The sequence below is a fragment of the Convolutriloba macropyga genome, chromosome 7 (assembly GCF_964194025.1).
Source record: "Convolutriloba macropyga chromosome 7, txConMacr16.3, whole genome shotgun sequence".
Taxonomy (NCBI): Eukaryota; Metazoa; Xenacoelomorpha; order Acoela; family Convolutidae; genus Convolutriloba; species Convolutriloba macropyga.
Genome location: NC_134474.1, coordinates 73,135,938 through 73,148,953, shown reverse-complemented (window position 1 = coordinate 73,148,953; position 13,016 = coordinate 73,135,938). Strand labels below are relative to the sequence as shown.

Sequence of the window (13,016 nt, the reverse complement as noted above, 5' to 3'; positions counted from 1 at the left end):
TATTACAATTCAAAGTATTTGAATTGCATTGGGGCGCTGTCTTTTTACGACTCGAAGAAGAGTACTAGAGAGGTCTTTTTGATCACTTTTTTGGAGTGAATTTTGTAGCAGGAAATGAAGCGCGTGAAAATTGTTGGAGTGGTTTGGATGCTGGACAAAATTAACGAGTGGAGCGAAAAAAAGAGGTGTTTTAGTGAGAGCGAGAAATTGAGGTGTGAAAAGAATTCGTGAGCGAGCGAAATTTTTTGTTCACGTGCGACTTGTTAGAACAGTTTTTTTCTTATTTTTTGGTTTAGAAGTTTCTTTATATTTTAGTACTGTTAGGGTTGTTTTGATTACGGTTTGAAGATTTCCAGTGATTAATATGAATTTTATGCCTATTTTCAGGTTTTTCAGCTATTTCTCTGAGTTTTAGGCGAACTTTAGCCATTTTTCGCTGATTGTTCTGTTTTACTGAATTGAGTAGGATTTGGAAAGACGCTTATTACTTGCGAGTTTTTAGATATCAGTGAGTGCAGTTTTGATTATATAGAATGTTTTCTGTTGCGAAATGTCACAAACAATTTTTAACTGTTTTTTTATAAACTTCGAACGTTTTTTTAAGCTCATTATGACTTCTCTATTGTTTTACGAGCATTTTAATACTCTTTCTCGTCTATAAGATTTTTCTTTAGTTTTATGTGCCGTTATAATATGGAAAAAAATGTTACTTGTTTCTAGTTTTATAGTTCAATTTCTTTTTAATAATATTTTATCTTGATTTTAACTCAAATATCTTTTTCAATTCTCATGAGTAGTTAGGTACTAGCTTAGGTAGGTACTAGTTTCCTGAGTGGGTGTTTTTGTGTCCTTCGAGTCGTTTCCGGAATTCTTCCGGCTTTATTTTAAGTTCTGTTCACATTTTTTCATGATTTTTGAAGTAAGTTGGAGTGATGATTTTGGTCACGCCGAGACACGAAGTGGAGCGAAAAAGCAAGTGGTTTTTGAGGCGTGAACTGTTTTCGCTCTAATTTTAAAGTAGAAAATGGTGTTTAAACAAAAGTTTGGTTTTTCGCTTGTAGTTTCTTGTTCACACGTGATATTTGACCTGGATTTTTTTTCTTTTTCCTAATTTTTTGATCGGATTGCTGTTCTTAATGGTTTCAATTCGTTCATTGTCCAATATAGGTCTAGTTTTTTAATTAGTCAATGGAAGTTCTTTGAATTGTAGGCCATTGTCAATTCTCCATAAATCATGTCCATTAAACAGCAGTGCCAAAATGATTGGTCCCTCTTTTTGTCTGCCACGGTTGACTGCTATATGATTCAGTCTATGGGAAGCCAGAACTTGGCGGAAAAACAACAGTATCTTTTTTCTCCATAGTTCCTATAGTTTTGCTTTCTCTCGTCTTAGAAGAGTGAGACACCAAAGGTACCTCAATGTTAACCATGATTGATAATTTGTGTTTTAGCGCTTCTCTCAAGAGTTTATTCTAATTGAACACGTTAGACAAATCCTGCATGGCTCAATAGTTCTTCGCTTTAATTCTTTGTCAATTCTAATCAGTAGGAAATAGAATGAAAAACTGTTAGAGGGAGGTTCACGCTTACTCGCTTAAGTTAAAATGGAAACTTAAAATGAGAATTTGTCTCTAGTTTAGTATTTTAATTGAAAGAAAGGTTTGATAATTTTTCTCTGTACTTTCTTCAAACTTAAAGCAGTTATGCAAATGCGCAGCTGATTATAGTTTGTTTTCGCTGTGATAGTGATCCGTCCTGCACAACGAAATAGCTTAGTAAAAAGAGTGCGTCTTGGTACTGATAGGGGCTCTAACCAGGGGCAACTACTGTTAAAATGGACCAGTACTGGATTCTAGCCAGCATCTCTTAGTTACAAGCCTAGTGTGCTAATCCTTGCAACCATTACTCTTAAGCTCTCGAACTTGGGCTTATCTTATAACCTGTTCTCACGTTTTCTTGTTCCTTAAGGCTTCATCTCTCTTGTCAGGTTTACGTTCAATAAGTTGAGCTTCTTGTCATGCTTATCTGATGCACAATTTGGGCCAGGCTGCGCTCTCTCAACCTTTAACAAGTACTGCAAAGTAAAATTTTACGTTTGATTTTGCATTACCTTTCTATATTGATTTTTTTTTTGTGTATTAACTGAAGGATGGTCTTATTGGGGCGCAAAAGCAATCTATTCTGCGAATGGAGAACAATCCAATTCACACTGGCTTAAATATGTTAAACTATATTTAGTAATTCTGAGTATCTAATGTATTTTGATCTTTTCAAGTGCATGAATCAGAGCCCGTAACTTGAGGTGTTATCTCAATTTTCGATTTTTCCTGCTAATTGGTTTGTGTGGATGGTTTAAACTAGCTGTTCGAAAGCGCAGGTGCGCGATGCTCCTTGTTCCCTTTTAATTGAGATCCCTACTTATAAACGCCTGTAAGATGACAGTCGTGATATAGAAGATTTTGTGCTAAAGCCGAAGCAAATAACCAAAGCATTTGGAATAAGGAAAGGTTTGATGTGCTTTGTGATTATATGCATGTTAATTGAACGAAGTTCGTAGCAATTATTGTTAGCATGTTGGTCTTTTTATGCATTTTTTAACGTGCGCAATTATTGATAAACCTTATTACTTGCTCGTTAACGAAGTTCATAGCATTTAATGTAAACGTGTTGGTCTTTTTTGTATGCAAACTGTTTGCTTGACCATTTTGCGCTTTTCTTCTAGAACATTCTTTGACTTCTCAAGTGACTTTTTCACGCTTTCGTTCTTCATTTTTGAGTGATCTCTTTTGCTCTCACTCCGAAATAAAGCTTATTGCTAATATAAAATCGGTTGCCGCATATCAGAATGCATGTGGTTATGGATCGGGAGGCCAGTGGTTTGAACCCCGGCGGGGTCAAATGTTTTTCCACCCGCTTCTCGTTCGAGAGCAGTTCTTTCGACATTAGTCGGTTTATGTTCTATGAATAGTTTGTTCTAGTCTGTGGCTCAGTTGGCTCACGCTCTGGACAAGAACAAACTACAACGGAGTAGTCAACTGATGATATTCTGGCCGAGTGACAAAGTGGAGTTACTCCAACATGACATTCAGTTGATTGACAGTCCAGGTCAGAAAAAACAGGAATCAATTAATAATTATTTTTTCGTAGTGGTAATGGCTACGAGTCAAGGGCCGTTTTATCTGTACAAAAGACAGATCAATTGACACAACATTTTTTTCACTCAAACCAAAACCAATTTATAATTGTTTTTCTTTCTCGTTGTTTCAATGGTTGCAATAAATCAAGAGCCATTTTATCTGTACCAATTATAATCAATCGACACTAAAATGTTGCTAAATCAACTGTTTTTAAGTGCCTATTGAATATGCTTTGAATTATAAATATGCCGCAGGAACATAAATGTGTGATCGTAATAAATGTAAGAAACTTTTGCTACACTCTAAAAATTTATCGTGTGAATTCAACAAAAAATCGTGTATTTTTACCCGATTTCTCGCGTAAAAAGAATCACACGATAAAAGCTCGATTTACACGAGAAATCATGTAAATTTACACGATTCTCTCGGGGTTAATCTCAGGATTTCTCGTGTGATTCACACGATAAATCATGTAAAATTTAAACGATTTCTCGTGTGTTCTCAATCAAATTTTCGTGTGCAAACCACACGATTTTTCGTGTGAAAACACATGAAACATTGGTTTGAAACACACGAAAAATTGCATGAAAAATACATGATTAATCGTGTGAATAACACGAAAAATCCTGAGGTTAAGACCGAGAGAATCGTGTAAATTTACATGATTTCTCGTGTAAATCGAGCTTTTATCGTGTGATTCTTTTTACGCGAGAAATCAGGTAAAAATACACGATTTTTTGTTGAATTCACATGATTTCTCATGTAATATTTTTTTCGGTTCAGCAACTGAAAATTGGTTTAGAAATCATTAGAAATGAGAGACAGTGGTTCAGTTTAACCACAAATTAGGGCTTCAGTTGTAGAACTGGAAGTAGAAACAAGTATTGGCACGAAACGCCTCGGGTTGGTCAAAATTATGGCCCAACTGCGAAAACAATTTCTCTGAAAATTACAACCAGAAAGCCTCAACTGGTCATTATTATGGCCCAGTTTTCATGCCAAGACCCAGAAAGAAGAGACGTCAAAGCAATGAACATTGAAAGTTATTTGTAATTTTAGAAAAATCGGTACAGTACAGTCATGAATTGAAGAAATGACTTCGTGCAAATATTATGTTACTGTAGTCTCAAATGCAACCTCCTAGGAAAATTGATCATTTACCTATCAATCTGATGCTGATTTCAACATATTAGCACCATTAGCAGAAGAAATTGATCTAAAAAACTTGGGATTGAATGCCTCGAGTTGCACGGCAACCTCATTGCTAATCTATACGAAGAGTGTATTGGCATTCATTAATCACGAGTCAGAGGTTTAGTGAGCATTGGAATTTAAGAGACGGCTAGTCAAAGCACCAAAAATTGTCACAGTGATTCCCTCTCAAAACATACTATGGCTTCAGCTGTAGTACAGGGAGAAAACAAATAATTGCACAAGTTTCATGTTGGTCAAAATTATGGCCCAACTGCGAAAATACTTTCCCAACTGCGAAAACATTTTTTCTGAAAATTACAAACAGTATGCCTCAACTGGTCAGTATTATGGCCCAGTTTTCATGCCAAAAACCAGAAAGAAAGAAAGTTGAAGCAATGAACATTGAAAATTTGTAATTTTAAAAAAATCTGTACGAGGTTGAATTGTAGAATTGTCGTCGTGCTAATTTTACGTTACTGTTGTCTCAAATTCAACCTCCTAGGAAAGTTGATCAATGAACTATTAGTCTGATGCTGATTTTAATACATTAGCAAGCAAAATTGATTTAAAAATATTGGAATTGAATGCATAGAGTTGCTGGGAAATGCAGCTAACCTAAATGAAGAGCTTATGGGCAAACATTATTCGAGAGTCAGAAGCTTAGTGAGTTTGGGAATTAAAAAGACGGCTAGTCAGGAACATTCAAAACTGTGACTTCAGTCACTCTTAACGCATACTATGGCTTCAATTGTAGAACAGGGAGTAGAAACAAATAGTGGCATAAGATGTCTCGTGTTGGTCAAAATTATGGCCCAACTGCAGAAAACTCTCCAGAAACTACAAACAGTATGCCTCAACTAATCATTATTATGGCCCAGTTTCCCTGCCAAGACACAGAAAGAAGAAAAACCAAAGCAATCAACGAAATACCCTTGAAAGTTACTTGTAGTTTTGGAGTCTAATTTCTCAAGTTACAGTAGTTTTTGAGCTTTACACCTAGTACAAGAGTTTAGGCTAAAGAAGAAGCTATCATGGAATCCACCTTAAGAGTAAGCTTACCTTTTTTCCTGATACTTTCGTATATGTCAATTTACCATCAATGAGCAACAGTGACGATTGTGATTCAGCTTTGCTCATTTTTGTGTTGTTTAGCATTATCTGAAAAGTATTCAAAATTTTATATCTTCTCTCATACACTGAAGCGCGCTGATTAGAAAGACAAGCCATCCTGGAGATTTTTACAATGAAGCGACACCAACAATAGAAAAAATTACAGTTTCAAGACAATTGTTCAGAAAAAATAATTTTGGATAAAATAACATTACAACAGCATCTACAAACAAATTGTTTCTAGAACAATTTCGTTACAGGAAGTTTAAAAGTTTTTATGCATTTGTTACCAAGCTCGCGAAGTTATTGAAGAGGAGTTTATTTCGCAAAACGATATGACCATAGATACATTTCTGATCGAAGCATCGATGTATGGAATAGCAGTGATAGTCGAACAGAGAATTGTATGAAACAAATTTGGTTACAGGGGTTTCGGTTGTCAGATAACTTCTGGAAGTATTTGAATATTTGAATATTTCAAGTATATATCCAAAGAAAACTAATTGGTTCGCCACTCGCAAAATTTTTTCAATTTTCAAAAGTACTGGCATATCAGTGCTAGGATTGTAATTGATAATAATGACATCAAAAAGTTTGAACCATATTCCCAATTTCTTTGCTCTCTTGCATTCGTATACAACATTTTCCTCCAGGTTAAAGTTTTCAGCAAGAAATTTCACATTTTCTTTCGAGAAAAGAATCTCACAGGGAACCAATTTTCCAGGACCAAATTCAGTCGCCAGAGAATCATCTGACGACGACCAGTGCACATATTGCTCCAATTGGTGTCTGTTGACCATAGTCTTGCAAATATTTTTAAAATTGCACACCTGATGTGCGAGACGTTTAAAAAACTGGTGCTTTGTTTCATATTTTAGCACACACTGGTGGATGAAAGGTCCGGACTGCTGTAAAACCGTTGGGTAATGGATTAGGCGATGCTGCTTAAAGATCACTGGTTGGTCAGGAAACAGCTTTTTGAATTTTTGCAGGTGCTTTCCTGTTAAAAAACACAATGGCCCTTTTAAAGCAAGCAAGAAAAATTACACAAAAAGGCTCAGAAAGCGTAGAAGTGTTCGGATGCAAAACCAGTTAATGCTACTTACTAATTTCATATGACAATATCACTAGGTCAGCTTCCACGAACGATGGGGACAGAAGTAGAGAGACCAAATCAAAGTAGTGAAGTAAAAATTGCCAGAGCTCATCTTGTTGTGGAATAAGGTCGCACAAAATAATAGGCAGGAATCTATAGAGCGTGAAGATTTGATCTGTTTTGCCCCGTACACTGTGGTCTTTCAAATCTTTGAGCCTGCAGAAATCAACCACCCCAAATTAGAGAAATCGTTTGAGCACTTATTAAAGGGTATTGGAAAAGCTGATTTGTTATTTCTTTTTTTTCTCTGAACTTAAAGAAATGAGTCACAGCGATTAGATAGTCTTACAATATCAGAAAAAAAATCTTACCTATTTAAGTCAATTTCTGTTGGTTTGCCGTCAATCTCTCGACCGTAGGCAAAAGACTGCAGCCTATAATTGAGCATATCAATGGAGATAACTTTGCGACTGACTATCAGGTTGTGAATCAGTTTCAAAGTATATTGAGTTCCACCTTCAAATAAATCATGTTGAATGTCAGCTGTCCAATTGCGGTATGCACTAAAGTACTTCGTTTCTAGGTGGGACTTTGCTCGAACACCTTTTGACGGTTGACGATTCAGTTCAGCCTTTTCAACGTTTTTCGTGAAACTTTTGAAACTACGCAACAAACATTTTGATTGGTCAAAGTGCTTATTGAAATCATCAGCAGTTGTCAGACATCTTTCGCAGCAAAACGATTTTGAGAAGTTCTTTACAAAACCTAGCGCCGAATGATACTCAGCATTATCAGCTACAAACGTGAATTGAGCTCCAGTGATAGTAATTTTCGTACCCTCATCAGTTACGACATTGAATGGTTCTTCTAAGCTCTCCAAGTCTTTACTGATTCTAGAAAGAATCATCTTGTAACCATAGCGTTGCAAATCTAAGGTGTTACAGACCGCAGCAACGTTAACTGCACGTGCTTGCTGCGTCAACCATGGAGGAAGATTTTTAAGAATCCAATAAAAACAAGTAACTTTGTGTATGGTTCTGCGGGACCCAATTGGGTTAGCTGGTTCGAAATCATCTGAGTACAATTGTAAGCTCAGCTTAAATGAGTGAGGGGTCATCTCCACACCTTCAGGTAGAGGCAGATCAAATGGAGTTCCATTGTTTTCAAACGACTTAGCCTGCTGAATGTCGATTAAAAGACCGTGGTCGGTAACTTTTCTCAAAAGTTCGTTGTAACTTAAAATCTGATCCACCACTTTGTCATTTTTTAGGAGCATATTTTTCAAAACTTTTGAAATGGGGACAAAATAGCAGGCTTGTTTTACACAGACTTGCATTGGGCGGCCAAACTTGAGTCTGGTTTCCCGCCTCGTGCCGAGAACCACTTCTTCTTCAGATACGTAGTTGCTTTGTTTCCGCAAAAACTTTTGAAGGTCATTGCTATTTTTTATAGTACAAAATTTACTGTTGCGAATAGCACTACATAGAAGCTCGAAATTTTCCGAGCAAAGTTCAGAGCGAGCAGCTACGGAATTTTCAATAATTTGAAAGAATGACTCGAACAAAAGGTTGAAGTAGCTCCCAAATTGATCAAGGAACTTGAATGCGTTGCTTAAAGTTACCGAGGAAGATGATAATACACGTAAAAGAACTTCATCGCCCGCTTCACCTCGGGCAATTTTTTGGATGATTTTAAGGTGTTTCTCAAAAGTTTCCACTGCCTCATTGGGAGTTTCTGACTCTGAAACGAAGTTTTCGTTCTCCTGCAAGAAATCATCGGATTGTTTTGTTTCTGATGAATGACTTCGAAGAATATGTATCCGGAGGCACTTAGGCGAGGAATAAAAACGAGGACAGAAAAGACAGAAGAAGTTTTTATCAAAACTGTGGTCTAGTGAAAGGTGCATCAAAAACTGCTGCAAACTTTTATTGATTACAAAGCAATTATTTTGTCTGCACAGAGTGGACCGTTTTTCACTTAGTGTTTTCTTTATTTCATTTAGGATCCTTTTGTTTGATACTGAAGGTACTGCTACTTTCGAAGGCTGTCTTTTATTAAGGAATGATGTACTCTGAAGTTCCAACACCGCATCAATTTCACTGTCAGAAGATTCCCAGCTTTGTTGAGAATCTTGGAGCCCACTAGAAACACTTTTCTGACTAGAAGGTGCAATTGACAGCGCTTGTGAATCCCAAACAGCACTGGAAACAAAATCCGATTGAGAAATCATCAGTTTATTTTGAATATCTGGCAAATGTTTGTCAAAATGACGCACAAAGCTTTGACAGAATCGAAAAAGGTGTTGACAAACAGGGCAGGGAATCTGCGCCTCGAAACGATGATGTAACTTCATGTGATACATCATATCAGCCACATCAATGTCTTCTTCGCAAATTGTACATTTAAGGGAAAATTCCTGTCTTTGTTCATTCCCCCAGAAAGTTTCGTGGTTCTCAATTCTACGTTGTGGGCGCCCAGTTGATTGCCTTGCCAATGCATTCGAATTTTGAGAGACACAAATGTCCTCTACGAGAGCACCTGATTGCTCCATGAGCGGTAAAACTCGACTTTTTGAGATCCGGTCATTTATGTGGACTTGGTCTGACATTAGTGGTTGTTTCTCTTGAGAGCATGAAACCTGCTGACGATTAGAGTCCAATGGACGACTGCTGTTTTTTTGTGGAGCGACTTTTCTTTGCAGCATGGAGATCGCTATGTGGACACTGGCATGTGTTGATATCTCCATGCAAAAAGTATTTTGCACCGTAACTGACGCAGATTTCTTCTCCTTGAGCCACGTCGCTAAGGGTCACCATACGCACTATTCCCATTTTTGATTTGTGTATTTTGAAGGCAACATTGGGGCGACAAGAATGATTAACAAAAGAGATTGGTCCCAGCATTATTCGATTTTGATGAGTGTATTGGCAAACGAATGTTGAAAAGTCAAACTCAAATTCTAAAGCCTCCGACAAATTTCCAACAACTCCTACTAATCCAGAAACAACCACACCTTTTTTTATGTTTTTGTTTGGAATTACTGAGAAACCACAATAACCGCGGTCAGAATCAGTCACGAACTCATTGATAGATGGTTTATAGTCTACAGATTGAAAGGAAGTTGTATAACTCTCCTCGAGAAAACGATACAGGCTATCTTGGTCGGAAAAATCGATCACATTTTCTGCAGCAATAGCTTTGTGACTTCTTACTCCATCTCTGTCGATTAGTGATTCAGTCAGACGAAAGTCAATTGACGCCAGTAAATTGTAATTATGGACAGTTGACTCAACTCTTGCTGTAATTTCGGCCGCCGGCATTTTAAGGGAAATTGCTTTACACTTAAACGGTCAATATTATGGCCCGTTTTGAGCAGAAAGCAAAAATTTCCCCATTGTTTTACTCAAGATATCACAACTTCTAAAACAGAGCGAACCAGCAATCCTTGGTGACAACCTGAGACAATACGCATGGCAAGGAAAACGCTTTAGAAACTTGCAGGTCATTATTATGGCCCTGTCTACGAGCAGCAAATAAGTCACCAAAGAAGAAATCTACATTTTATAAATCTTTTTTCATGAACAAGGCGAACTAAGCTTGAAAACTAGCACGTAATACAAAAGTAAGTTCGAACAAGTTTGTTCACTGATAAAGACAGTTTGATATGGTTCACCCCAAAAATCAAGTCAAATTCATTTAATTGAGGTTTCTATCTCAATCGAAACTGTAGCAGAATGACAATCTCCAATCTTCATTTGCAAGTTCTCGTCATCAAATCTGCAGGTCATTATTATGGCCCTGCTACTAATATCTGCATTACTCTGAAAAACAGAAGCTGTGTTACAACCAGTTTAGGAGGAGAAGGGGAACAGATCATGGCGAACGGAAAAAAAACTGATTTACAAGGTCAAATTCATAAGTGAAAGGCATCTCAAAGAAGCTCGTCAAAACAAAACGCAACGATTATTACAAATTTAGTAGAAATCTTGATTAATAAGTGAGAGAAAAGAATAAATAAGACAGACTAAAGCTTAGGAGTGATAGTTTTTCTTCTTCAGTCTGTGCAAAAACTTGAGCGTCCTTTTCAGCAAGTCCAGCGTTTTAACTTTAACAAAAACTTCTCAGAGGCTGGTTATTTATTCACCAAATGAAGCACAGCAGTTTCAGAGTATTTAACTTGAAGGTCAAATTTATGGCCCTTCATTTTTCAAGTTGGCGTTTTTTGGCCCAAACAAGGTTGAGCTTTCTATTGAAATCCTCCATTGCGGGTACTGTTTTGGGAACTGGCTTCTTCCAAACATACTTGTCCAAGTATGACCAGATAACAGATATTGAATTTGGGTATTTGAGGTTGAGACAAGTGAAGTACTTATGACTCAACTCAACTGCATCAACCAATGTCGGGAGCTCTGCTAACTCGCGTCCGCAAACAACGTAAGCCTGCAAAGGATTTTGGTTACATCAATTAAGTGTCAAAAGGTAAAAATTAAACACTGTAAAAAGTACCTTAATAGAGCTTTGCACAATGGCTCCATTACAAAGATTCCATTTACCCGCAAACTCATCAATATTGTCCTGGTCCTAAACAAAACTCTTTAGATCTTTTAACCGATATTTAATGAACTAGAATTATCTTACAGTTGTTTGGCTGATAAAATTCAACTTCATTCTGCATCTCGACTCCGTGTCACTGACACGACTGCTCCCAACATTCCTCTTTTGGGGAACAAGATGAGGCAAGAGAAGTAATGCCTTGACCGTTGAATTGCTTTCTAGAAAAAAAAACTAAGAACTTTGGAGCAGCCTTTCCCTGACTAAAAATCGAATGAAAGTTTTCATACCTTGCAAGATGGCCTCAGCTTCAGCTGGAAGCTCCTCATCTTGCTCTGCCATGAATAAAATTTTTTCTCGCTCTTCTTTGAAGAGGATTTCGAAGGGTTTCTCAAGATCATTTTTCGTCCAGCGTTTATACTCAAGGTCAACCTAGGCAAAAATCGAAAAGAACCTTCTCTCCACTTAATTTTTTAAAGAAAATTAACCAACGTGTAGCATGTCATTAAAGGACAGTCCAATGACAGAGCAGTACTCAGTGATATCGACGGCCTCTTTTGTGTTCTGGAGTATTTCTTTCCTCTGACAAAACGTCGAAGCACGTATATTTTCACTGGACTGATCGGTCCTCGAGAAAAGTCTCTTAAGTTCTGAAAGGTCAGCAGTTTTCACTACTCGACTGCCTGATGCGTGCTTTCTCTTACGAACTTTTTGCTGGCTGTCTATCACAACTAAAAACCGAGAAGTTTGGGGTAAGAGATTTCTCAACTAAAATCAAAGGAAATCATGTTTATTACCTATGTCATCGTTAGACTCATCGGAGGGAGGTAAATTCTCTTTCTCTTTCATGCGCATGTTACGTAATTTGTGCTCGAAGATGCCTGATTGAGGAACTGATATCCCATCTGCAAGTTTATGCGATGGTTGGAAAAATAGGCCCTAGAAACAAAAAAAACGGTCACACGCATTTAAATGAGCAATGTTATTTATTGACACTAACATATGGATACTTTTGTCCCTCAACTACATAAGCCGGAAACAGGTCCACGCACATTTTTGCATAGAAGCATTTGATTGTTGTGCTCGGCCTGCAGCCGTGCAGCTAAAAAATTATGAGGTTTAGGGTATCCCGAAGCAGTATTGAAAAAGACGAAAGAACACGTCGTTAACTCAACTAGAAAAATACCTCCACCATTTTCTTGCACACCGTGGACGCCAATTTCATTTTGTGGCCCTCAATTTCTGGCTTGATAGCTCTTGTGAGCGCTCTAAGGTCTTCAAGCGAAGCCGGCTCACGCACATTAATTGACTCGGGCGTAATAACCGGAGTTCGAACCTGCACCGGGGTACTTCCCGCTGAGTTGACAGCTGGTTTTTGCTTTCGCGGTGTTTGCGAGGGCTCAGCAAGTGATTCTGTGCCCGTACTAAGCTTATTACGTACGGCATAAATGACTGCGATAGGCAACCCCATTTTTTCCAGCCTGTCGTCCGGTAATTGCTCGAAGGATTCCAATTGCAGAAAATTCTGCCTAACAATATTCAGGAGTTGTCCTGTCTGCTCCGGGTCGTAACCCAGCGTCTTCACAATATCACTCAAGGACATGATCTAGGAAAAAAAAGTAAACCCAGAAAAAGGCAAACCCATGATAGCTGTGATAAGATTAATAATTCCAACATTAATGTTCCTCTCAGATTTTAGTTTTCCAATTAAGGTTTAGATTTCCTTGCCTACGAATGATTAGATGAGGCCACTGTTGCGTCGCTTCCATAGTTTTTGGAGCAAAACTAAATTTAGGCAGAAAAAAATTGAAGGTCAATATTATGGCCCTTCATTATTTTTCCATGGCAAAAAAACTAACTCTTTTCAATCTCAAAAACAAAACTGATTGCACAGAGTTAAAAGAAGATCAAAATTATGGCTCTTCTTT

At 37.6% G+C, this 13,016-nt stretch overlaps 1 protein-coding gene across 1 annotated transcript in view; it reads left to right on the top strand.

Moving 5' to 3' along the window:
• LOC142343313 (mitofusin-1-like) overlaps nucleotides 1-13,016 on the top strand; it is a 122,229-nt gene that overhangs the window by 31,510 nt on the left and 77,703 nt on the right. The window contains exon 4 of the mRNA XM_075395141.1: nucleotides 2,979-3,105. Coding sequence (XP_075251256.1) covers nucleotides 2,979-3,105 — 127 coding nt within the window. The remainder of the gene's footprint in view (nucleotides 1-2,978; nucleotides 3,106-13,016) is intronic.